Here is a 27,707-nt window from a genome sequence, read left to right on the forward strand (position 1 = left end):
TAGTTTGTAGTTCAAAAATGTACTATGTTGAGAGTTTTGAGTTCATTCATCTAGATGCTCCATGGAAACCGATATAGAACTTGAATGTTACGCAAACTGGCGCACTGCTACGATGCATCATGAATTTTGGTGTGTGTGTGTGTGTGTGTGTGTGGTTTTTAAATGTCATTTGTAAAGAATGGTGAAATTAAAAATAAAAGCAGAGTTAAATATTAACCATTTATAACAATAAGCTTGTGTTAAGATACGTTTGAATTCGATCACCGTACTTTCCAGTTATCCCATATTTTGCAATTTGACGCTTATTTGAGGCGTAAAAATTCAAACGATCGATATAAATTGATTCAGTACATGAGTACTTTGATTTACAATGAAATACCTTAATACCTTGAGCAAAGTTGACTAAGGCAGCAAACATTTGATTTTCTTCGGAGGAGGGGAGGGAGGGCTATTGATTTCTTTTGGAAAAAGGAAAAAGTTTGTTTCGGGAAAATTTGAAAAAAATAATTTGACTAATCACTGGAGAGAAAACAATGTTTGTTTTTAAAAAATGACATTAAATAATTTAATCTTGCTATCTATGTGAAAGGTGCTATGCAGTAGTGAGATTGTATTCTATAGATAAATAAAAATTGGTTTTTGATCGGCCCTGAACAAAAAAAAATACAAGTTATTTTTGCTCAAGGGAAAAGAAGTTGTCTCAGAAAAAAATATCATGCTATGATATTTTTTATTTTCTGAGACAACTTCTTTCCCCCCACCAAAGAGAATCAAATGGTTGCTGCCTAACATATGTGTACTTGATATACCAACGTAGTTAATTGTCACAGAAAGTTTTATTTGAAAGCGCGTTTGTTGTAAAATCATAATAGCTTTAAGTATTAAGCGTATCCAATTCTGTCCTAGCTCCTAATATTCCACAAGAAGTAAATAAATAAATTAATGTGAAAAAAAGATAAAGACACTTAAAGTACATTTAATAATAATAATAATAATAAAAAGAACAATAAAAAGAATACCACAAGGGGCATTGCGCAGGTGAATTGTGAGATTCAGTTAAGTGAAGTGCCAAATCTTCAAAATTTGATCAGCGGTTGTTATAAAGCACATGTGTTGACACCTACGGAGGAGTTCAGGATGACATTTTCAAACTGGAAATTATTGAAGCGATTATTCATGTCTTCCTCAAATTATTAATATCCCTTTTTTTCTCTTCTTCTCCTGGGCGCTCTTTATAGAGCAAACCAATGGATTGCAGCATAAGAATTGATTAAAATTGAAATAGTATCAGTTCCGAAAACATTGCCAGTAGACATTTTACGCAATCAAACTCCGACTGCGGACAACGACAGGTAAACATTTGGGGTCGTCTCAAAATACAGGCCGTAAATTGGGCATTTGGCGCACTGCTGCAAAGTGCCAAAATTAAACACACCAAAATACAACGTTTTCGAAACTTTAAGGAGCCAATATATATCAGTGCATTGGTATGTTAGGAAGAAAAAATATTAATATCGTAAAATGTGTCTGCGTAGCAATTAAATTGACCATTCGTTTTACCCAGGTAAAACATAGTAATGAATACGACACTAATAGAATTAGATTCTTAAATAGAGGATAAATAATTTGATTCCGACCTGAAGTTTAGGCACCTTCTCCCTTGTTAGGGTAAATTAAGAAACTGTATAAAATGTTTTAAATGGTACATATTTAACTATAATTCTGTCGATTTCAAAGAACGTCGGAACGAGCGGTATGCATTTTGGTGCTCGGAGGTAAGAGGTTGGGGTATGGAGGAACGGGATTCCCACCTCTTACGTTGTAGGAGTAAATAAGCATAGACAAAGGTACTTGCTAACGTTGCTACTCCTCCCCCGCCCATAGGCGACAACAGTGAAACAATGACGTAGCCATAAACCAGGGACTTTATATTACACTCCCTGAATAAACTGACTTTTTCATTCAATCATTAATAGTGGTTTTCGACGAAGTCCGTGTCTGGAGTACTTTGTATGTGGTCTGTCCGCACGAAAATCGTGGAAGTCTTAGTGCATCCGCAATTTTATAAAATAGGACAATGTCGCCAATAGCTCGTATTGAAAGCTATAGTTACCCCTGAATATAATTATTTTTAAAAAGTAGACAATAACCTTAATCTAAACAAACGGAAGATATATAAATCTAACCTATAGCATTATGACACAAATACATACAGGAAAAAGTCTAAATCTAACGATCAGAAACCTCAATGTAAGCATTTCAAATTTCCTATGGAAATTAAAAATTGGAAAGGGCGATAGCTCTGTAAAATGGCTTAAATATTAATAAAATTTGTTACAAAATCATAAGTATGTATTATCTGGTATATAAAATGTAGCGATTGTAAATATTTTAGCATTAATTAGAAACTCTTAAACAACTCAAAAAGAGTTAACATATCTTCTATCAACAACAACCTAGTTTTAGAAACTATATAGTAAACCGTGTGTCCGTTTCTCGAGACAATAAATTTTATTTTGATGTTTCTACCTTTTGTGGTTAAAAGATTCCATTATAATATAGGAAAATTGTTGATTGCAGTTATAAACAATATCATTTTTAAAAAGCAAATTCAAAATGGCGGAAGTTAATTGAAATGCTTATTTAGAGTTTTCCTCGATAAAGATTTTTTAGACTTTTTTCTTTGTATATATAGGGAATAATGCAAAAACATTTGCTATTGCAATCTGTTCAAGTCAAAAATGTATTTTGACTGGACTTATAACTTGTTTCTAGATGACCCATCACAATATCATATAAAGTTGTCGGAGTTCGCAGTCACAGTACGATTGTGTGAAATGTCTAATACAACCTAGCAAGTAATTAAAATATTTATCAATTTTTCAATGTACTACAAACCCTTCTCGTTTAATAATTCGTGTACATGAAAGCACTTCTTTCCTCTTCAATTGGCGGAAAACATTTCTACATTGTACCATTTGTAAAATCGTATCCAGCACACACCACCGACAACATACAATTGCTTTAGCACGTATTACATATATGACTTGTCCTGTCACGTGGAATTCCTAAAGAACTGCACTCTCGCAACAAAATAACCAAATGGTTTTTGTGTTCATAAATCTACACAAAATGTCGAGACAAAGGCATGTCTATACCTCTTCGACACTACACTTTCCTGTCGAATTTCTGTTCTTGTCGAATCCATTTTCAACTCGGAATTTTTCGGAAGCTTCGCCGCCTTTCTCAGCAGAACTCTCTCGCATATTTCTCATACATGGTTTTATCAATCGCTCATAAACAAACACACGAAGTTTGTATATTCCAAACATGAAGAAAAAAGATAACGGTGTAGATACAAATACGAACGATAATGATAGTAAGACTGCTTTCCCTGGTTTTGACCAGTTCAGGAATGGGTACAATATATTTCCACTTGCAGCAAAGTATGTAACGTTGATTATAATGTAAACCAGTGAAGAAAGCATTGGAATATAAAAATGTTGAAATTTTGTAGGTTTGGCAGAGATCAAAGTCACGAATAACATGTAGACAAGATTGATCCCATGCTTATTAACTGTTGAAGCCTTTGTAGCTGAAACAAAAGAAATATTTTTTTATGGACGAGCTCATACTGTCTTGTATCAGATTAAAAATATTTTAAGTTTTGTTTTTCACTCGGCATTCTTTTCTACGTTCTGGCCATGGACAAAAATTAAATTTTTATTTCATGCTTATATTCCTTTCTAGTGTGTGTTCTATTAAAAAGGATTGGCCATGAAAGGGCAAAACAGTTCGTACATATTCGAGTGATTAAAACAAAATCTATAACAGCACACTGTTACTGTAGCCTGTGTTTCATGTATTTATACCTAACGCTTCCATTTAACAAATAAGTACATGTAGTGAACATTTGCACCTGTACACGCATTTATTCAAATTCGAATGCAGTAGGAAAAAGCTCTAAGAAAATCAATTAGTTCCAATTAACCAAATGTTTTAAAAAGTCATTTGTATACCCAAATTGTGAGAGGAAGTGTCAACTTCACTTCCTTGACCTAATTTATAATGCCATTTATAATCTGGCCTTAATTAAGGAAACTTCCTTTCAACCTAAAATAGGAGATGTGGTTTGATTGCCAATGATACAGCTATCCACCAAATCCACCGACGAACAATTAAAATTTTACATGCCACCAAACGGTCTTCCATGATCGTCAAAACCCATACCATGAAGGAAACTGTAAAAGCCGCCCCCCCCAAAAAAAAAAACAAAAACAAAAACAAAAACAACAAAAAAATGATGTGAAACTATTCATAAAAGACAAAAATCGACCTAATCTATACCAAAAAGTTAAACGAATAACAATGAGTATAAAAAAACACAACTAACACTGTACTACAGGTTCCGGGCTTGGGGAATGCACATAAAGCATGTGGTGGAGTAAAATATGTCTGTGAGCGCTCAACCCCTCCTAACCTAGGACACAATGGTAGGCAATTACAACAATAAAACGGACTATAAAAATCTGTCGACTTGAGATCGACAAAGAATACAAACACTTTAACAAATCTGACAAAAGACAACAAACTCTACCTACCTCGAAAGAGTACTCGCTGTTTCTGTAACCTAGTTCAAAATCCAAAATGCAACTGATAAGCACACCTAGTTTACTCAAACAAAAGTACAAAAAACACGTCCAACGGGATTTAGTGAAAACACATCATAAAATGTCTAAGTCGTGAACTTGAGACAGAGACAAGGCGGATCACAAAAACGAAGTCGTTAACTAGAGACAAAGACAATTATGATGTGAAAATAGAGACAATGAACTAGGGATGTGAACACAGCAACATATACTTCACAAAAGGAAATAGAATATGTGTGGGAAACTTAACAGCAATCGTTGAGCATTGGCAAATTAAAAATAGTATAAAAAACAAAAACAAATTAAAGCAAAAACAGATCAAGTTGAGTATCACCATTTATATGATAAAATTACAATATTATTTAACAATTTCCTTCCATGTTTTTAAAACTGTCGTTTTCGACGAAATTCAATTACAACTATAAAAAAATATGTTTTAAAATTAAGATGATATGTTTTAAAGCAGAGTGCTTAACTAATTATAAAGCAATGTACTTTCAGTTTTCTTTAATATTTCAGTTTATTACTTTTAGTAGCGAAATGAGTAATAAGCTTTCAATTGTGTAAATATATGTGGTTCACGCCAATAGCATATTAAGCCAAACTAAACGTTTTATTCTTATAGCACACTACATCAACGCCAGATAGAAATATTTATCAACATACAGCTTCAAATAATTACACTTACAACTTGCTAATAATACCCAGTAAAGAAGTGTCACTTGAAATGCTGCCTGACCACAGATTGTCATCAAGATCCACTGGATTTTGAGATACCATGGCAAATCTTTAACTCTACCTGAAAATGAATTCCACGTTTCAATAAATTGCTGGGAAAGTTAAAATAAAGAATCCCTAGAGGCCCAATGATCGCCATAGGGACAGAAAATACAACACAATTTCTAAATATGTAAGGTACGAAAAATAGTATAAAGTGTTATTTTCAGACTGTGGGATTATACAAACATTACCAAACTTTACTAAACAATATACCACTCTACGTTAGTCTTTTCATCAACAGTAACAAGTAAAATAAACATTTTCTGTTTTATTTATCGAAATAGAAACTCAGCTAATAATAATCATACCAATAGTTTATTTTGTACGGAAGCCCATTAGTGCCAGGTGTTCACTTATTTCTAAGTCGTTAGAACGACTTAGTATCTCGTTATAACGACTTGGTGTCTTGTTTAAACGACTTAGCATCTCGTTTAAACGACTTAGTATCTCGTTATAACGACACAGCTAACTCGTTTTAACGACTTAGTGTCTCGTTTTAACGACATAGCTAACAACGCCTGTTATGTCGTTATAACGAGATACTAAGTCGTTTAAACGAGTTAGCTATGTTGTTAAAACGAGATAGCTATATCCTTTTTAACGAGATATTAAGTCGTTTAAACGAGACACTAAGTTGTTTAAACAAGGTAGCTATGTCGTTATAACGAGATATTAAGAAGTTAAAACGAGCGAGATGCTAAGTCGTTTAAACGAGTATGCTATGTTGATAAAACGAGATATTAAGTCGTTTAAACGAGATGCTAAGTCGTTTAAACAAGTTAGCTAAGTCGTTTAAACAAGTTAGCTATGTTGTTTAAACGAGATACTAAGTCGTTATAGCGAAATACTAAGTCGTTATAACGACTTAAAAATAAGTGAACACCTGGCACTAATGGCCTTCCGTAATTTTGTAAGTAAAAACCTCAGAACTTTTATCATAGTAAAACTATAAGATAGACTCGAAACATTCCCGCCTATCGGTCATTGTATCGTCAACTGTCCGCCTATAACTAGGTATTTATGCACCTGATCAAATATCCTTGCTCTTTAGACAATCAGAAGGTAAATAACTTTGTGTTGGAGATGTATCTGTTCTCAGAAGAAGGTTGTTGGTAAAAATCAAGGAGAAAAACATCATAGTCAAAACTAAGAAATGGTAGTTCAATTTAAAAAAATGTAGTGGAATCAATTACCATATTTACAAACCGTTATAGACCACAAGAATAAATAAAACATTGTGATGGATATTAAGCTCTGGTGTCGATTTAACATTCATAACAAGAGTGGTTGTGATAACGAAACGTTCAGTAACTAGAACTAAAGCACTTGTTTTTACGTAGTAAAATTGTTAGTAATTTTAACAAAATAATTTAGAGAAATAAGGCTAGTGACTTGTGCTCTGTATAAAATGTATGAACTATGGACTTGTATATAAATGATGTTACTGCAAATGTCATGAACCCATGTCAATCACAGAATGATATATATATTTCAGCTTATATTTGATAGAAATACAAATTAAACAAGTTCATTGACCAGAGCTTGAACTGTAGTTAATGAATATATATACTTTTTTCTCATAAAGCATTTAATTATTGAAAGATCAAAGAATGTTTGTCAGATAGATGACTTCAAGCATGTGTACATTGTCTGTCTATTATATCTAAATAACGCAAGGTTGGTGTTAGTTTGCATGAATTATAAAAAAAAAACATGCTGTACCCAAAACAATACTGAAATACTTAACCAACGCATTTAATAGTTTATGAAAAAACAGCACATCAGTGCCTTGCTGACCAAAACCTACACATGATCTTAATAAACCGAATCATTTTTATATACGAAGCACTAATCCGAAAACTATATATTGATTCAAAACTGAAGAGGAGTTATAGTTAAGGACTACCATCTCTTCAGGCACCAAATTAACTGAAAAACCTGACTTGTTTCCCTGTCTTGATGCATATCTTATATAAAAATTATGTTTAACATAGGATTTTTAATTAGCAAAGTGCCTTTCTTTCAGATCATGCACCAGATTCTATGAATGTGAAATTTCAGAAAATATTGCGCGAATAAGTTATTCAGCTTTTAATCATATCGCAGCTATGTTAACAGCAGCAAAATAAAAAACAGACACCAACCCCCCCCCCCCAAAAAAAAAAAAAAAAAAAAAGAACAAAAAACAAAAGAAAAACAAAACCAAAAACAAGACGTAAAAAATTTAAAAAAAATACACATACAAACAACAAAAGCAACAATAACAAAAATACGATTTTTTTTTTATTGTGTTCATTTTCAAAAGCATATTCATTTAATAAAAAGAGTGATGCTCGCGGTGGGCTATGTAACTTGACGCCTAAAACTGTAAACAACTCATATAGGTCGTTAGAAATTCGGAGTGAAAACCATGCAACTACACAGTCCCTCTAATTATCCCATGTAGTTACCAACGGTGTTATCAGGGCACGACATTAATGAACTTTTTTTTCAAATTTAAGGGAGTTGAAACAAGTCTGATCCTGCAACATGGAAGTACAAAGATCTGTCATGTAACAAGTACAAGTGGCAATAGGAAGTCATTTGAGTGAATGAGAATCAAATCGCCGCGTTTAAAGTATCGGATTTCGAAACGTAGGACGAAGGTTAAAATGTGTCAATATAATACCTACTTGTAGTATAACTGAATCGTTCTACTTCCTAATGAGAACTGTATCATTGTGTACATTGTGATATTTTTTAAGGAAAATTCTTTAATCAAAGTCCAGTCGAGATAGAAAAAAAAGAAAAAAAACTCATTGTCGAAATGAATTTGGACAGACGAAAATCATATCTAAAAAGATGAACTGTAAAGAACAGCAAGATTTTACTAGTACCGATGAAACTGAAAATACATGTATCACAAAAACGTGTTGTTTCTTTACTTGTTTATATGTAGATAATCATGATTTTCTTCATGAACTTACCATTTGATATATCATGCCTTTAACATAATAAACTTACCATTTGATTTACAAGGCCGTTAACATATTAAGCTTAACCGTTTGATATACCAGACATAAGCTTGACCGTTTGATATACCAGACATAAGCTAAACCGTTTGATATACTAGACATAAGCTTAACCGTTTGATATACCAGACATAAGCTTAACCGTTTGATATACCAGGCTTTTAACAGAATAAACTTACCATTAAACATTTTGATATAGGTTACAGACCAACAATTCAACCAATGAGCATAGTCCTACGCAGAAATTACCCCTGTTCCTCATAGTGCTGTGAAAAAAGTTCTCATCTTATTTTAAAAATTTAAACAGTTTCTGAAAGGAAAAACATTTCTGTACATTTTATAGGTGCATTTTGCTTTTTGTGATGTGAAGCCTAATCTCCATAATAGTTTCTAAATATACCCCTATCTTGTGAAAACACTGGGATTTCCCATGCTATTTATAGACCACTTCCGGTGACCAGTACTGCACTGCAAGTCTCCTAACCCCACATGCCATTCTGAGGATTGTGAGCTGATATATATAGAATCATGCAGATATATAGTCCTCTGCATGTTAAAGTTAAGGTACAGTCCAGAGAAGCCATTGAATATTGTGAAATTTGCATAGAAGCCTATGGGAAGTGGAATTAGTGGTTTCTAGCCTATATCAGACCGTAAACAAAATGAACTTATCATTTAATATACCAGACCGTTAACAAAATAAACCTACCATTTGATATATCAAGCCGTTAACATTACAAACTTACCATTTGATATACCAGACCTTTAACAAAATAAACTTACCATTTGATATATCAGACCGTACACATAACACGTATAAACAGCAAACGAAGTCTACAAACGCGAAGAGGGCAAGAGTGAGGTAGCTTAGGTTGGTCAGTAGTAACATCCATTTACCAGGACTTTTCAAACTCCAGTACGCCTCTAAAAGAATCCAGATTAGATGGTAGGCTAACCAAATAGACGTCCATGCTACGTAAAGAACTTGTGGTCCAAACTACAAAGAAAGATTTTACATTTTATATTTTTTTACATCAACAATAATAGTTTTGCTAAATAATGTGCAAGGAGACAACCTGTTCAAAAGGTACATATTGTGCAGAACATTTATTTTACTACAACTCAACGAGTTGGCGGTATATTGGAATCACCTTGTCCGTGCGTCGTTCCGTCCGTCCGGATTTCGTCCAAAATTATTTCGGTTCGATCCCACATGGCCAGATTTTTTCAAATTATATAGATGAGGCTTACGTTGCAAGCGATATTGGTTGATGTCCAATGTGACTTCCTGTTTCGCAGGACGTGTGCGAGTGGGCGTTTCTATTAGACAACGCGTGCACCTTCATGTTAATTCTACTAAAGGATGCCCGCGAAATCGCGGTCGATTGAGCAAAGTGTACACAGTACTAATTTGACGGATCCAAACAAAATAAATAATCGTTGTAAAGGATCTACGATCATCTAACATACATGAAAGGTGTACAGTTTTGTTCAAATTGCTTTACTGGTTTAAAAGGAGATGACCATTAACCTTTCAGAGGGACTTGGTTTTCTTTTTGACTCAGAATTGTTTTTTTTTTTTGCATGCGCAGTGTACTTTTCTAACACGTGTAAGCGAATGATTTTGTTCTTTTTCTATTCACATTACAGATTTTTTAACCCTCCCTTACCAAATTATCTTTTCTCCAAACTCAGAATCGAAATACATGTATTTTTAAAAAACCAAAGAAAAAAAACTAAGCAACCCCCACCTCCGAAGTTTAAATGGTGCGTCCCTAAAAAGTCTCGTATCCTCATGCCAATGAACTTTCCTGGTAAAAAATGGCTTAATCTAGACTAAGAAGCTGTTTTATTGGTCCCAGGTTTAATTTGACCCATTAAAGTACCCTTGCTTGCAATAAACAATCTGACTGCTCCAGACATGCGTTGCGTCAATGACGTATTTTTTGCAGCTATTGATTAAATCAAGATTAGCAGTCTCTACCTGTAACCCTGGTGCTATTAGCTAGTTATCCTGAAGTTTTGCCCAAGTTTCACTCCATGGCCAGTGGGCAGCAAGAGAGTAACCTTGATTTTTATGTTATCAAGAATTCCGCTTATGTGCACGCTATAGGGGGCCTTCTTGGTCTGGTTTGAGGGTGTTAACTTTTTTTTCATTGTTGAAGACACTCATACAACATCAAGACGCAGAAGAGGCATTAAAGTCCTGTTCCTTGATATCGGTTATTTTCAATGCATCGTGCGAGTTTTTTTCAGACGCACATTCACTCTCTAACCACCTTTTTATTTGTTTATATACAAATATGTGATCAACCCCAAAACTGGGACTTGTTCGCTCGTAATTTTTTAATGGTGGATTGATTGGTGATCCAGTCGTTTTTTTTTATTTTTTGGGGGGAGGGGTTGGGTGGAAGGGAAGGGGGAGCTGGATTGAACACCTTTTAATTTTCTGAAAGTTCTGCTCCACCCAGTTAAAAAGGTGCATAATAAATTCTTGAATTATTCAAAACAATGGGTAGGGGGTTTACCCATCATGACAGTTTACACACAAAAGTGGGTCTGGACTTTGGGCTCAGCGGTCCTTTTCACAAAAAAACCTCAAGTGTAAAATTACTCGTAAGTTATGTCACAATAGAGCTAAGTATTGTGACGTCACAACTTACGACTGATTTTACTCTTACGATTTTCTGTGAAAAGGGTTGCAGATGTTTACACATAGGAGGAAGGTTGATTTCGAAACGTTCTTCGCCTTTCCACGTCTGGAAAGCTTTGCACCCCAGAAAAATGGTGGGTCGTTTAATTAAGAAAAATAATGAACTTTAAATACTCGTGTAACACATGTACACATGATCAAGGCAGTGTGCCGATTGAGCATGCGCGAAAGCGTATTATAACACACGGACCAATGACGGTCTTTGAATTTGGATATTTAAAAAAAAAAAATTCGTGTTTTCCGTACAAAAAAGATCGTTTCAAAGACAAATTTAGGAAGTACACAACACTACACTTATACCTCATATCACAAATATATTCGACCTTGTATGGGTTCAGAAGAGTTGAGGCTCAAAGAAATCGGTCTCTTACTTTAGTAGTATAGATATAAAATTACTTCAGTCCTTATTACTTTGATTACTACGAGGAACCAACGACACCGAATAGTCCAATGAAGTAAGTAGTTTTCCGAGAAAACAGGGGTAGGACAGGTGACTGACAACAAATGAAAAAGACATATGTTTGACCTATAAGCCGAAGTATAAGTGCCGGAGATAATACGGAACCTTATGTTGCCTAAGTAGTTTCCGTTTCTATCTGTGTCACACTTGTACGGGACAGAACATTTAAGTAAATAGACTGCTTAACCGATATGTACATTGAAAACTTAATTTTATAATAAGCAAGATTGTAATATAGGAGGTTTTCATTCCTCAACTTGATAACTGGACTTTTTTTTCGTTCAGAAAAAAAATAAAACGTTTTACCAATAAACCACAGAAAATAAGGACAGCAAAAACTTCTAATCAAATAACGATATTGTTCTACCAAAAATTTCTATCTACTATGAAAGAGTAATTACCCGAATAAAAGGTGCTTACGTATTGAGTAATACATGCAGAAAAAGAAAACAAGTGAAAGGTTAAAGCAGCACTTATTTACTTTTCTCTTTATCATTTTATTTTGCATTCGATTATTTTTGTTTTCTCCATGCTTTTTCATATTTACATTTGTTACTCGAAAGTTTCACGAATCGAGTTTTAGTTCCGTGTAAAAGAGTGTCTATTCTAGACCTGTTTCATGCGCTTTGGCATTCATTGTTACAAGTTCTTAATTTATTCCCTATACACACGAGACATCCATTTGAATGCTATAGTTAAATAACTGATATACCTAACAAAATAATGGTCGATATTGGAACAAGAAAAAACGATTGTTAATCGTCTAGAGAGAAAATTCTGTAATTAGACACCAACAATTATCTTTTTAAAGAGAAATACAAATACACAAATTGCATTCTTCCTATCTGAAGACCTGCACAAGAATGGTTCATTTAACCATTAAGACAGTAAAATAATTATACGGTGAAACCCATAATAAATCTTCCAAATGTTGATCATGAAGTAAATCATTAAAGTTGCCTTATTTATTAACAACATGTTTAAATTTGCTAGTGATAAAGGCAATTCTTTAGTGCACCAGTTCAAGTCGTTAATGTGTATATTTTTTCATAGGTCTTGTTGGATCTGGTAAGAAATCTAGGCAGCGATATATAATATCAGAAGCATATCTCCGAGATGATGAAGTTGCCAAAATTGTCTAAGGATTTATGCACAATATTTGCAAACAATGTATGTTTATTTCAAATAAAACCCCGAGGCTTGAAGAAAATAATTATTAAATTATTTTTTTATTAGAATTGTGGGCATGACCACGATTCACATTTTTAAAAATAAAATATATAAAAGGACGAAATAAAGAGAACAGAAACCTACAGTTGTTTTCTTTTGGTCATCCGTTTCTGAATAGTCTTGGTCAGTTTGCAATAAATTAATAGGAATTGATACAAAGAATTTATTTCAAAATACAATAAAATAGTTGTTGTCAAATACATTTAACTATAAGAGGTCACATGAACTGGAAAAAGCTTTAATAGAGGTTCGTAAAATTAATCAGACGTCGTTGTGGTCAAACAAACCTGAGCTGCCCTTTGTTTATTAATCCCGCCTTAAAACCAAATCTTACATAGCTTAAGCCTATATTATTTCTATTTATTATTCTGATTTCGCAATAACAGCCAGGCCATGGGGTGCATTGCGGATCGCCCACCTCACAAAAAAGTATAATTGATAACACTGCAGTGGTTTAATTGTTTTATCGTAATGATCTAATTAAGTAAAAAAAGATTTAAAAAAAATATATAAATAAAAATTACATGACATTTCGTTTATCTGGGTCTTTCTTGTTTTTTTGTTGTTGTTTGTTTTTTTTCTTACTGTCGAGTTACCACCAAGGCAGTACGTGATAGTCTGTACGCTCGGATCTAGTCATGCCTTTTGGGTGGCAATCCTGTTCCCTATTTGTCATTGTGTATCTTAGTAATACTGGCCTTACTTGTGAGTGTTGTTTTCCCCCACAACATGGTTAACTTTCGGTCAGCTTGTGAGTGTTATTTTCTTTTCACACATCGTGGTTAACTTTCGGTCAGTGGTCGTTATATAAGAGATAGCCGTTTAACGTGAATGAATATATACCGAGTTAAAGGATAAACTCATGTCTTTAGGTTACAGACCACCAATTCAACCAATGAGCATTTGGAACGTACGCAAAAATAGTCCTACGCAGAAATTACCCCTGTTCCTCATAGTGCTGTGAAAAAAGTTCTCATCTTATTTAAACAAATTAAACAGTTTCTGAAAGGAACAACATTTCTGTACAATGTATAGGTGCATTTTTCTTCTTGTGATGTGAAGCCTAATCTCCATAATGATTTTTGAATATACCCCTATCTTGTGAAAACACTGGAATTTCCCATGCTATTTATAGACCCTTCACTTCCGGTGACCAGTACTGCACTGCAAGTCTGCTAACCTCACATGCCATTCTGAGGATTGTGAGCTGACATATGTAGAATCATGCTGATATATTGTCCTCTGCAGGTTAAAGTTAAGGTAAAGTCCAGAGAAGCCATTGAATATTGTGAAATTAGCATAGAAGCCTATGGGAAGTGGAATTAGTGGTTTCTAGCCTCTTTAGTAAATTGCAATCGGTGATCGTAACTGATATAGCATTTGCCAGTTTGTGAATTTTTAGTGTATCACATACACTTCTGCGAAAAAAATTAATAAGATCGGCTTTTGCGATATGCATATACATTTTCAATTTTATTCTGTTTTATTTCAATCAACTTACACTTTATTTGGAAAGTTACTACGCATGCGGCTGAATATTTGTTTCATGGGCGAAATCTATTTCCCTTATTTGAATCTGAATTCAAAATAGGTACACCATCTTTATTCATTTATCAAAGTCCGTTGATTATCATAAAACTTAAAGGGTTGTCATTTCAAATTAAATATATGTTTCTTACTTCAATTTAATTGACACTCTGTACACGAGTACTTTCAGTATCATATAGTCCATGTCTAACCTACATTTTCCCAGCATCTCTACTTCACTATGCCTAACTTCTTTAAACCGAGGCTAACAGGTCTAACGACAAGAACAAATATTGCCAATAATGCATTAGCGTTAATGTTCAAGTTTTTGTCCAAAATAATGATCAGAACAGTTATTGCTACTAGTTTAACATATTTGTGTTCATAAGTTCAGTGCAGGACGAGTCCATTGAATATTTAGATCACACGTTTATTACTTATTTCATTTTATATGAAAATTTTAAGCTTGTTTAATAACCTATTAGAAATACGACTTCACATGTATCAATAAAGGAATTTAATCACGTATCTAATCATTTCATAAATATGCTTTTATATCTATCCACTATGTTCCTTAATGGTAAATAATTAAGACCTGTCACACCTTTATGTTAGGTTAAAATGACATAAAAGTATTTTGGTAATTGGAATTTATTAATATCATTTTCATAACTTAAACATTGAGTGACATTTTGTTACGACCTGTTTAATAAAACATTATAAAGATATTTGTCTGAAATATAGATTCGGTTCAAGAAGTAAAGGCCAAGCTATTCGGACATAGTAAAACCACTCAAAGCCATATATTTTATCAAAGAAGCTGCAAATCACAACAAAACAGAAAGAAAAAATGAAATGAAATATACTAACATATACTGAGAAACAAAAGCTCCAGCCGTGTACCGTATAATGTGACAGATTTTTGCTATAGTGTAGGTATTCTTCCAATAAAAAGAGCATGGCTTTGAATACAAGTTCTAGAAATGAAAATGAATAAAACTGAAAAATAGAATATAAAAAAATATAGTGCAGTAAAAAAGTAAACTTACTTGTAACTTAATAAAGTCTTGAGGTTGATTGAATGAAAGTCCAAACTCCTTAAGCTTAAAATAGTGTCGCCACTGCATGATTAGCAAAAGAATGAGCGTGCAGTTTTATAACACCAAACACTATAACGATAGAGTCCTGAGTACTGTTCTCTTCGTTGTACTCTAGTTTGTTGTGATTTGATACAGTTTAATTTACCGGACATTGAAGCTTGAAGGTTTTCCGCCCATGCGTTTTAATTCGTGATTCACATTACTACAAATCCTAAAATGACAACACTAATTAGAGTTTATGGATCTTAATGTAATTTGAAAAAATTGTGACGTTTACTCTTCAATCTTTATAACCTGAATGGTGAAGATAAGAATTGCAATTTTGATGGTCATTGAACCATGATCAATAATCTAAAGTGAGACACGCTTTTATACTGATTAATAGCTTGTTACAATTAGTACTTCATAACATTACGTCTCATGGCATTGTTCACTCAGACGACGCTATTGGGATTTATGGACTATTACTAATAGTCAAGAAATCAGAGGTATAGCTTACTCCATATATACATTTAAGTGCAAAGTCCATTTGATTTCTATTGGGTTATTAAAAACAAAAACTTTAAAAATCAGATTTTTGTCTTTTTTTAAATGGCTTAAAGCATTTACCAAAAACTTTCATCTAGAAATAAAAAAAATTAACTAAAATGTCCATATTTTTGTAGGAATGACCAGGTAAAAGTGATTTGAGTATAAATAAAAAAAACTTGTGCTGTTGGTCTATTTCAAGCATGACATGTGATGACCTTTGCCCCTGCATGGAATGAACACGTCAAGCTAAATTATACCAAAAGCACATGATTTCTATTTTTGTTGGCATTCAGCTAAGCTATTCTTTTTACCTGAGCACTCCTATAATAAATATGGTTATACTATGTTAAAATGTTACATTAGGGATTCCAAATTTGCGGACCAACATTTTGTCAACATTTATCTCCCTGTGGAGCAGGTGTCTATTCTGAACACCTAAGGTTTTCCATCCGATATCGACGATACTTTAGAAAATCTCGAAAGTCAAAAGGGAATTTCTCGTTCTACTGACCCTGCCATAAACTTTCTTTACCTGGGATACAAGAGAAAATCATCCTTATGTAACCTACCAACAAAATGAAACACCATGTAAATTTTAGAAACACCGTTATGTTTGTCTGGTGGGGATTCCATTTTCATTCGAGTAACCTCTTTTTTTCTGCACCCGAATCCGAACATCGATTAGTGAGACTTCGAAATTATACCTGCTCTTACGGGAGGTAACTCTGCAAAAAAACAGGATAAAATATGGCTGCACCCGAGCTCCGCAAGTAGGGAATAATGGGAAACTATTTTTATATTATGATATTTTTTTGTAATTCGTTTCAGAGTTTGTATAATGTTAGAAGTGCGTTTGTCAAAAAAATTAATAAATTCTGATGAAAATCTGATTTTTAAATTTTTTTTTCATTAACCTATACGAGATTTTCAAAAAATAATATCATGATTGATTCTGTCATATCAGTCACTTTTATGTTGGTCTGGTCAATGTTTTTGCATGTCCTTATTCATGAACAGAAATTTTACTGTATATGATGTATACAATTATACAATTTTGCTCGGATTATGTGAAGCAATGAGCAAGCACAGAAATCATTTGCTGCCTTACTTAATTTTAATATGAAGTATTTCAAAAAAAAAAAAAAAAAACAAAAAAAAAAACTATTGCATTTTTAACACAAGATTTTTATGTTTTTCCCACATTTTTCATGAGAGAAAAAAGGCCACCATTTTGTAAAGGTCTAGGCTGTCACGATTTCCTATCACTAGAGACGACAGTCGGGGTTATTTAGTGCACCGACTTAAACTGTTATTAATAATTCATTTCTGGTAAAAGATAAAGAATTTTGTAAATTATTTTTAATTTCCGAAATAAAAAAAATGGGCGTATTACTTTTTGCGTCAATTTTGAAAAATAGCAACCTTACATTTGCGTCAAAAAAAAAAATATTACGTTTACGCCGTTTTACAGGTAAAAATGTGATCAAGGTAATTTATAACTGTAAAAACTAAATATCTGTTGAACAAGAGCTAATACTTTTATATATTATGAAGGCCTCGTATTAGATATCTTCAGTATTCCCTTGAGGTAGTTTAGTGAGTCTTTGTTCAAATTGTATCAAAATATTAGTGACTTTCCTACAACCATGACACTCTTTTGTTACCAGTCTGTTGAACAATGCAAAGGATTGACAAAGCCACTGGGACATTTAAACTGACCAGTTGCTATTGTAAGAGTTGATGAACAGGTATCCACTCACCCATGAAAATTTATCTGGTCAGGTATAAGGCAGCCAATACTGGCTATGGAATTTCTCATCTTGTGAATATTACTCACAATGTGTTTTGGGAGAATTTAATGTGTGTGTATGTCTTTTTTTTTTTTTTTTTTTTTACATATTTGGTATTTTATTTTTTGTACTTGCTAACACAGGAAAAGTACTTATGTGGAAAACTATTGGTTGTGAATATTGTTTATATTTTTCCAAGAAAAAAAAACTTTAAACGTACAGGTCCCCAAGTGGATAGCAAGTATGAAATGGCAAATTAAAGTACAATGGTAACACTTTCATGGAATGAACAATAACTTGAAGTTACAATGTCTTGCTACTATTTATTTGAATTGTCCCATCTCAAAGCTGAATTCATTGAATACTGTTTTTTTTTAAATAAATATATGCATTGAAGTATACTCCTTCAAAGTATCTACATTAACAATAGTTCGGATTCTTATAAATTTCTTGCACATGTTTTCATATTATTTAAAATATACATGTACAAAAAGTATATATAATTCTGATGAAATTTAATGCACTTCAGCCATAAGTATAATTCCAATAAAATCATTTTTTACATAAAACACTCAAATCAAAGCTGTAAATCATAGCACTTAATCCATAACAACAATTACAATGAAAATAAAACTGAGAAATATTCTCCATATAATTCCAGTTACATGTATATCATTGCACGTAATCCCAAGCTGTACTTCCAAAGAAAAAAACAATTAATCCAAATCTTTAATTTAAAAATAACCACTGCACGTAATCCCAAACTACAATTTACGGTAATGAAAATCATTGCACTTTAAAAATGCACTAAATCCGAAACTGTTACATTTGAATGAAAATCATTGCACTTTAATAATCCACAAAAGTTTTAAGGAAAACAGCATTTAAATCCAAAGCTATAAATTCGATGAACTGCACTCAATCCAAAGAAGTTTCAATGTAAATAACACTTATTCCAAATCTTAAATTTCATCGAAAATCATTGCACCTATAAAGCTATAAATTCGATGAACTGCACTCAATCCAAAGAAGTTTCAATGTAAATAACACTTATTCCAAATCTTAAATTTCATCGAAAATCATTGCACCTATAATCCCAAATTATAATTTCTATCAAACTCAATGCACTAAATCCCAAACTATAACACACATAAAAATTATTATTAGCATGATATTTAATCCCGAACTATGCAGTTAATCCGGAACATCATAATTCCAATGGAAATCCTTCACAATTAATAAAGCACTTAATTCAATTTTAAGCTTACTCATACTCAAAATTGAATAAAATAAACTCACTGCTATTTAAAAAATTGTAATTCACGTTAACCTCAAACTGTTTACATTTTGTATAACACTTGTTCCTAAATTATAGTATGAATCACATACTTTCCACTAAAAGGGCACCTTGGTAAGCCTATTCCAGTTTTATGAAGGAGGGAATAAATATGAATTGAGGTCTCATTTTTATCAATTTAGATCGAAGATCAGAATTACTATAGCAGTCGCCAGAACCTTCAGATTTGTAAAACCTGTTAACATCTGAAATTATTTTTCACTACCGCTGGAAAATAGCCCCACAAGCATACCCCATTAGAATGTAAATGCAGACAGTTAGGTCTAATTCATAGGTGTTTTTAATATATCATATTTAATTCTATGCTATTTACACCAATAAACAAATGCATTAAACAACTTTTACTGCGAACTAACTATGCTAATTAATTTGATTTTTATTAACAACGATCAATTGAAAATAGTTGACTTCTACTCTCTTATCAGTACCTATTTATTTGTAGGCATTTACTCGAACAAACCAATCGTTCATTATATTATATTCAATATGTGGATATATTTAAGTTGCCTACAAATGCAATATTCTTTGACGTATAATAAACCATTTGATGTTTAGCTAGAAATGAAATGCGTTCCAGATTATAAATAGCCATCGTTCATAGAAATGACAAAGAGCAATGCTGAGTGTCAATTAGAAGAGTTGTCTTCAGATATTTCAGGTTACAGACCACCAATTCAACCAATGAGCATTTGGAACGTACGCAAAAATAGTCCTACGCAGATATTACCCCTGTTCCTCATAGTGCTGTGAAAAAAGTTCTCATCTTATTTAAAAAAAATTAAACAGTTTCTGAAAGGAAAAACATTTCTGTACATTTTATAGGTGCATTTTGCTTCTTGTGATGTGAAGCCTAATCTCCATAATGATTTTTAAATATACCCCTATCTTGTGAAAACACTGGGATTTCCCATGCTATTTATAGACCCTTCACTTCCGGTGACCAGTACTGCACTGCAAGTCTGCTAACCCCACATGCCATTCTGAGGATTGTGAGCTGACATATGTAGAATCATGCTGATATATAGTCCTCTGCAGGTTAAAGTTAAGGTAAAGTCCAGAGAAGCCATTGAATATTGTGAAATTAGCATAGAAGCCTATGGGAAGTGGAATTAGTGGTTTTTAGCCTTCATGCAGGGCCTGGCGAATCCATATATTTACAAAAAAGGGGACAGTGGTTCCGATCAAGAAACTTATATAAAGAAAAAGGTTCCAGGCAGTGACTACACTCCCTGTTCCGGGCTAATATATGCCGCTCACTTTTTGCTAAACTTGTAACAAACGGGTAGCATAACCCTTATTACGGTTACCGCCTCGTGATTTCAGAAGCCCGGAGATGACAAATAACAATTAAGCTTTGTTTATAGACGATGGCAAGCCATGGGAATTTAGATAATGCATTTTTCAGGAATGGTGTCAGTCTGTGGTTTGGTAATATTGCTTTTTGTAATAACAATTATATTTGGCTATTTTGGCTATTTAGCCATGTGCTATATAATGATAGAGCTGTAGGTGTTTAATGTCCTTAAAATACATGGCCAGTGTTCACTGCACCAGACATAATTGTAGAATTTTATTCAAAGACGTTGGCGTTTATATAAATGTACGTGTCTCTGGAACTAGGTGTCCTGAAACAAAGCGATTTTACATGACACGCGGGTGTCTATGCGATAATTTGTAGGACTTCAGCTACATATAGCTTTTCAACTGAGGAATGTAGCTTGTTTAGATTGACGTGCATGTAAGGGCATGCTTTATTTCAATGATTGAGGTTAAAGTTTGATTTGACAGACCGTTTCGACCAGGAGATCTTTAAATTGAATTTCGACTTGAAAATTTAGAAACTGGGAAAGGACAACCAGTAGTTCAATTACGCAGTATGTTGGATGTTTTGTGTTAATTCATCTAGTTGCCCCATGTAATCCAACATCGAACCTGAATATTTCGCAAACTGGCCTACTGCATGCTTCGACGCATCGCGAATTCTGTTGTGCGTTTATTAAATAGCCTTCATAATCAGAACAAGGATTTATCTATATTTAACTCCTTGATCAGAGTGATGAATTTAATAAAATCAAGGAGTTCAGTATTAACAATGTAAAACAATAAGTTTGTGTTTAGATACGTTTGAAATCGATCCCCATTCTTTCCTTTTATCCCCGCTTTTATCCCATATTTGTGCAATTTAACGTTCGATATAAATTGATTCAGTACATGAGTACTTTGATTGTAGTAATATATAAGACTTCTGCGCAATGTAGTTGAGATAAAATAAATACTTTTATATACTATTCTAAATCATGGTTTTCAACTTTGTCAGCAAAATACAAAACAAAATATAATTTATAAAATTTGAATTCCCCTCACCAATGAAAAATAGAATAGATCAGGTAGCTGCTTCATATTTAAATAACTAGGAGCTAGCTGTGAAAAGATTGATAAGTGAGTATTCATCAATTCTTTCAATAGCAACTGTATTGTTCAGCAGATTGGTAACAAAAGAGTGTCGTGGTTGTAGGAAAGTCACTGTAAGTCATTAAGTGTTTCACCGATGAAAGTGTCAACATGAACATAATTGAATTTGCGACTAACAGAGGCAATAAGTCACTATTTTTTGATAGTCATAGGTACAGGCTATCAAATGTGTTAAAACATGGAGACAAATCCTATAGATGCACCAAAAAGACATGCAATGCAAGAATTACAACTGATGCGGATTGCAAAATAGTAGTAAAATCTTTACACGAACACAACCATACTTAGACATGCAAAAGGTCGATGCATAGCAGTTGAGAGTTTGAGTAAGAATAATCAAGGGAACCAAGGTTATAGCGGTAATCAAAAGATGGTAATCCAGGGACGAAGACCAGACATGGAAAACAGACATACACAAAAAGAAAATAAAGTAACTAAAATCATACATACAGAGTAACAACAGGGTGAATGAGCAACTCGGACTCCACTAAAAACTGGGAGTATGGACCAGGTGCACCGGTAGGGTAAGCGTCCTCTGCTTTTCTAGAAACACCCGCCGAGTTGCTCATGAAAAGTCAAGTCCGGGTAGACGAAAGAGGAAAGGCATCTAATGACATCTCTCAAAGATCAGCTAAGATCATACGTACAGAACTGCACGGTAAAAGTCTAATTTCTATAATTCATATTAACGGGAAAAAATCTTGAATTTCAAATAGCTTCCCAATTTCATACGGTACAACCATTACTTATTTTTATTAATTCATTTGTAACTTTTTCAATGTGACTATACATATATTCATATATTAATATTACAAGAAAAGAAAGGAATGATATTCGTCTTCAATGGCTTAGTTTTATATATATATAAAAAAAAAAAAAACGTAAGAAATGATATACGAATAAACTATGAATATATTCATTTAATTTACAGGTAAACAGTTACCCGAGTTCCCTATACATATACATGTATGTACAAAAAGCATTAATATGATTATATTGCTATATAGTCAAACTCTTTCCTTACAGGAATGGAAGATTACTGCTTGTCCACAAATGACATGAAAAATGCTTCAATGGCAATATACCGAGAACGAAGAAAACATTATCCTGCTTTGCCGAAAAATAGAACAGATGTACATGTAGATATGGGGGAAATGACAATTCAGACAAACAAGATTGAAAATTATTTAATGATAAATGATGTAGAAAGTGGAATTATAACATTTTCTTGCACAGCTAACCTCGAATGTCTTTGTAACACTGTGAAAGACATATTTGTTGATGGTACTTTTAAATGCTGTCCAAGGTTTTTCTTTCAAATGCACTCCAAATTACTCCATTTATGGATGCAAAAATGGTAACAATGTACCATTGCTGTATGTGTTGTTGCCCAGTAAGACCCAGGAATGTTACGAAAATATGTTGAATTTTGTCCTGCAACTCTGTGAGCAACGGAATATCACACTGAAGCCACTCTTAGTTCACACTGACTTTGAACAAAGTTTGCATAGTGCTATCATGCGTGTATTACTGGATCTAAGATTGAATGTAGTAGGTTCCGTCTGGGTCAAAATTGATGGAAGAAAATACAAAATTTTGGATTGGGTACTGAATATAAAGTAAAGACTTGTGATATTGGTAAATGGTTGTTGCTGTTTTGTGGTTTACCTCAAGATCAGATCGAAGATAGTTTCGTGGAAGATATTGTGGATGAAGCTCCATAAGATGAAAGATGCGTAAAATTTATTGATTATGTCTTGGAAACATACATTACCCCTGATTCAAGATATCCACCGTCGTTTTGGGCACAGCTCAAACCGCAGACTTTAAAAGAACAAACAATGGACCTGAATCATTCCACACCGATATTAATGAGCAGTTTTATTCGAAACATCCAAACATGTTCATTTACGTAGATGTTATCCAGAAAATTCAGACAACACCCTACATAAAACTGTGGTCCTTGGATACACCGGCTGTTGTTAGGCGTTTGGAGAAGGAAAAAAAATCGAATATTTTGTTGAAAAAAAATAACATGGTCTCCAGAGGAGAAAGCACAAGAAAGTAATATATTTGCACTGAGGCCAACAAGTATGATGCAAGAACAGATTTATAGTGCTTTCTTTCATTGATTAGAGATTTTTAAATTGTTCAGCAATTTTATTCCTGAATTTTTCTAGTTTTAAACGATTTTCAAGGTTATAATTTATGATGGCTAGTGCTCTTATATTTTTATTCCTAAATATTCTGGTTTTAGAAAGGTATCCATGATATTTTAAATATGTTGTAATAAAGAATTGAAATGTATTTTACATGCTATATGTCTATTTAACTTGTACTTGTTAAAAAATGACACAAATGTAGGATTTATATTTGGCGCAAACGTAATGTTTTTTTTTTGGCGAAAATGTAATTTGAATTGACGCAAAAATAAAACACTGAAAAAGTGTCGCAGACACCTCGACTGACGCGGGTTCTACCACAAAGAATTCGGGAATTGAAACCTGAACACATATAATTTGATTAAAAGACGCATTCCCTCGCTTAAATGTATGGAATTGCATTGACATTTGACATTTATTTGTTTTAGATTTTGGTAACTCTTGCAGCAAAGCTAGTTATTTTATGGATGCATAAAACATCATTTTGTTATCTGATTCAGCACAAAGTTTGGGTGTAGGATAGACAACTTGGTATTTATTGCAGTAAATGGTAACCTTCTGATCTTCAGCCAGCCAGATACATTACTGTCAATTTAATTCCACACACTAAAGCTATTAGCTGTATATATAGCTACGAATGCCTACGCATATGGACAGTGTGCATCGGGACTCTCTTTTTGTTACAAAAAAGTACTCCATCAAAGGGAAAGGAGAGCTCTTCAGACAATGGATTGTAATAATATAAACAAATCTAGTTTTCTTACTTTTTATTTGTATCTTATTGTTATTGTCTAGGGTCGATCAGTTCGGTACATAATGGTCATCTAGGTGGTGTTAAAACGTATATTTACGTATATTTATATATATTTACGTATAATTACGGTATATGTCACATCAAATGAATATCAAACATACGTCTAAGAAAGTGAAACACTACATTCGTTACACTTCGGATCAATTTTGATACTCCTTTAATAAATAATCTATTGAAGATGATGAATCGGTTTGTATAAAGATTAGTTTTTGTCCAGTGTGGTGGACGCGTTTTACAACAATTCTTAAGGGGACAAATTAGGCTTCGCTACTCGCTGACCTATTACCTCACTCTTTTTTTTTATAGCTGATCCGGTCCAGAAGAAGGAACGTCGTTTAGCATATAGATGACGTATAATCTTTAAACAACCCAAGTTTCAGGGATTTTTTCATCGCATCTACCCAAAGAACTCGAGATAAAGGACACTACAGACGCTATGAAGTCAGCCTCTTACCTTGACCTACACTTAGAGGTCGGTGGTAAAAGAAAATTCATGACAAAACTATACCACAAAGCGATGACTTTTTTTTTTCCCTTTAGACATTTTGCCAAAGTTTTGGCCCAACGTATCACGACAAGATTCTGATAATCTTTTGCAATTTGACAGAAGACTTTGGAATTCACCCTGTGAGAAGTGATCATTTGTCGGTCCAGAGTTATCTGCCCCGTAGCGGAAAAAAAACTAGTTTTGTAAAACATTTTTAAACCGTTTTAGATACACACAAACCGAAAGCTCCGTATTTTTTTCAGAAACCTGGGGCAGTACTATTTGACAAAGTTTCGAAAAGATTTGAGGTTTTCCTGGTTACACGATTTCGCGACCTAAAATGAAATTGTTCGGTTGGTCACTAAACTTTTAAACCGTTAGTCGTATAGACCAATTTGTTCCACGTATCATAGTTTTCCTTTCCTCCTTCGTCTACCCTAGACTTGACATTTTATGAGCACCTCGGTAAGTGTTTCTAGAAAAGTAGAGGAGGCTTGCCCTACCGGTGTTATCGAAAAGTAAAGGTAGCCGGAAAATATCAACCGACCAAATTTAAATTGAGCTTATTGAGAAATACTATTAATTCTTTAGTTACAAACGACAAGATAATATTTCTTGAGTATTTATTTAAAAAAAAATGATGAGAAATAAAGGTTTATTATCCTGGACAGGCGCGTAGCTGAGGCCAAATTGAAGTGTAGGCAAAATTACGACAGGGAGTCTGGGGGCCGCTTAAGGCCCCCAGCAGGGCCAGGGGGCGAAGCCCCCCACCCCAAAGCTCCGCGGAGATAGCGTTTTAGGGCATCATTTATGCCTCTCCTGGATGTATTTAAAAAAAAATTGCAAAATTAAGTGCAGGCAAAGGTTTTTTTACCGAACGGCAGCTACGCGCCTGCTGGAAGCTCTAAATAATCTAGGGGAGACAATTCAGATCCGCTATGGAAGAAGTTTAAAATAATCATCTACCGGTCACAAATCCAATAGCCGTCGACTGATTAGCTCTGTATTCCGAATACGTAATGAAAAACTCTATTATAGATGACTTTGATATGATCGAATTTAATTGATAAGTATTTGGTTACCATAATAATAATGTCAGAATAATATACTTCACGTTCATTTATTGCAATTTAATAAACCTATTTCAATCAAAAGTTTTTTCGTCGATCAATTTGTAATCAGAACCTTCGATCTCAGTCTTTTGAAATTGATCGGTAGTGCTCGATCAACACAGAAAAGTGAATTGACTATCATTCAATATTTGTACAATGTAACCGATATGTAATCGATTAGTGGAACCTCTTGGAATCGGGTGCAGGTCCAGAATTTTAGGTTAGTGGGGACGCTATCAGAATAAAAAGCCGAGCGAAGTAAAGCTTAAACTTGTTCTGGAGACAGAATTTGTGTAATATTAAGATTTCGTGCAAAACAATTTTTTTGTGGTAAGCGGGAGGGGGGGGGGTTACGCCCGACACGCCTGTCCTTAGATCCGCGTCTAGTAATGACAGTTCAGTCTTGGACAACGATATCAATGATAATTTATTTGATTTGTGACTTATGTTGGGAGGACCGCATGCGATATATACATGTATTGAATAAAAATATGAGCTAATTGGCAAATAATATTTTTATTCCGTTATGTGCGTTGTTCGTACTCCGTATATGACTATTATGATTAGAATCGCTTCCAATAATAGCTATTTTCGTGCAAAAGCACCACTTTCTTTGTATTTATATTTGAATAAAAGGACATTAAAGAAAACACGCTAAAAGTGTTTGAAATCGGCTTTTTAGCTGGTCCTAGGTATAATTTTTCATTAATTATATATACAAAACCATTATTTTCGAGAAAATACCAATTGTTTGTGAAACATATTTTTGCCTAATCAGAAAAGGATGTTCCGGCAGTTATTTTGGTTATCTCCCATGATGTTCTTGTGATATTTCGGAAAAATAACTCGTCATTTATGGAAACCTGATATGTGTCCCGTTTGTAAAATGAAATCGTCGGACTGATTGTAGAAGCATAATGAGATCCATGCATCTTTGCAGGAAAAAATAAAATGCTTCGTAGGACACAGCTTGATACGACCACAGAGACAGAACCTGGAAAGTATGGGCAAGTATGGACACACCATTCAAACTTAATACAACTTTTAAATTTGATCGCAATTAGACATTTTACCTCAAGGGTATCATCAACCCAGTAATAGAATTTTTAAAATTACATGGTTTTAACAAGAGGAATGAAAGAAAAACTGGCTCGGAAGTCGCCCGGTATAAAAAGGTCCGAACCTGACAGCAGGTCGGACACTGTTGTCTTGTAAGAATGTGGTGTCCCCAGATGGGAATCTTAACACACTCGCATCTGGTATGGAAAGTGCCCCGGCCAATTCAACTAAAAGTTCCCAATCACGCGTCCAGTCTGCAGACCATCTATTCCAGTACAAAATTTCTGACTATTTCAAAATAATCAAACCATGTTCCATCACTTTAAATGATATATTTGACTACGACGATGAAGAATCACATTGTACCATATCAAAATGTGGTATTAAAACTTGCAAAACATGCAACTTTCTTATAACCGATTCTTACTTCTCCAGTTCCCTTACAAACAAAAC

The 27,707-nt window shown here is 33.7% G+C and overlaps 1 protein-coding gene across 2 annotated transcripts; it reads right to left on the reverse strand.

Moving 5' to 3' along the window:
- Positions 1 to 960: 960 nt before the first annotated feature.
- On the reverse strand, positions 961 to 15,692 carry LOC148628416 (uncharacterized). Of its 2 annotated transcripts, XM_088587141.1 has the most exons (5): positions 15,420 to 15,657; positions 9,224 to 9,437; positions 5,338 to 5,448; positions 4,602 to 4,630; positions 3,395 to 3,595 (listed from the first exon to the last, which is right to left on the reverse strand). In XM_088587141.1, the coding sequence occupies exons 1-5, from the start codon at positions 15,495 to 15,497 to the stop codon at positions 3,536 to 3,538; spliced, it is 492 nt and encodes a 163-aa protein (XP_088443267.1). In that variant the 5' UTR covers positions 15,498 to 15,657; the 3' UTR covers positions 3,395 to 3,535. The 2 variants fall into 2 exon arrangements, with proteins under 2 accessions (XP_088443259.1, XP_088443267.1); XM_088587133.1 differs by lacking the exon at positions 4,602 to 4,630 and having other exon boundaries at positions 961 to 3,595; positions 15,420 to 15,692.
- Between the last annotated feature and the right edge of the window lie 12,015 nt (positions 15,693 to 27,707).

Source organism: Perna viridis, chromosome 1, assembly GCF_037379345.1.
Source record: "Perna viridis isolate PV_CMFRI_1.1 ecotype Kerala chromosome 1, ASM3737934v1, whole genome shotgun sequence".
Taxonomy (NCBI): Eukaryota; Metazoa; Mollusca; class Bivalvia; order Mytilida; family Mytilidae; genus Perna; species Perna viridis.

What these genes read in the sequence shown, in the direction of transcription:
- LOC148628416 (XM_088587133.1), bottom strand. Translation starts at nt 15,497, where the DNA reads ATGCAGTGGCGACACTATTTTAAGCTTAAGGAGTTTGGACTTTCATTC. An exon ending in AAGACTTTATTAAGTTACAA is followed by an intron (nt 9,438 to 15,419) that starts GTAAGTTTACTT and finishes CTTTCTTTGTAG; the next exon opens with TTTGGACCACAAGTTCTTTA. An exon ending in CTGGGTATTATTAGCAAGTT is followed by an intron (nt 3,596 to 5,337) that starts GTAAGTGTAATT and finishes CTTTTGTTTCAG; the next exon opens with CTACAAAGGCTTCAACAGTT.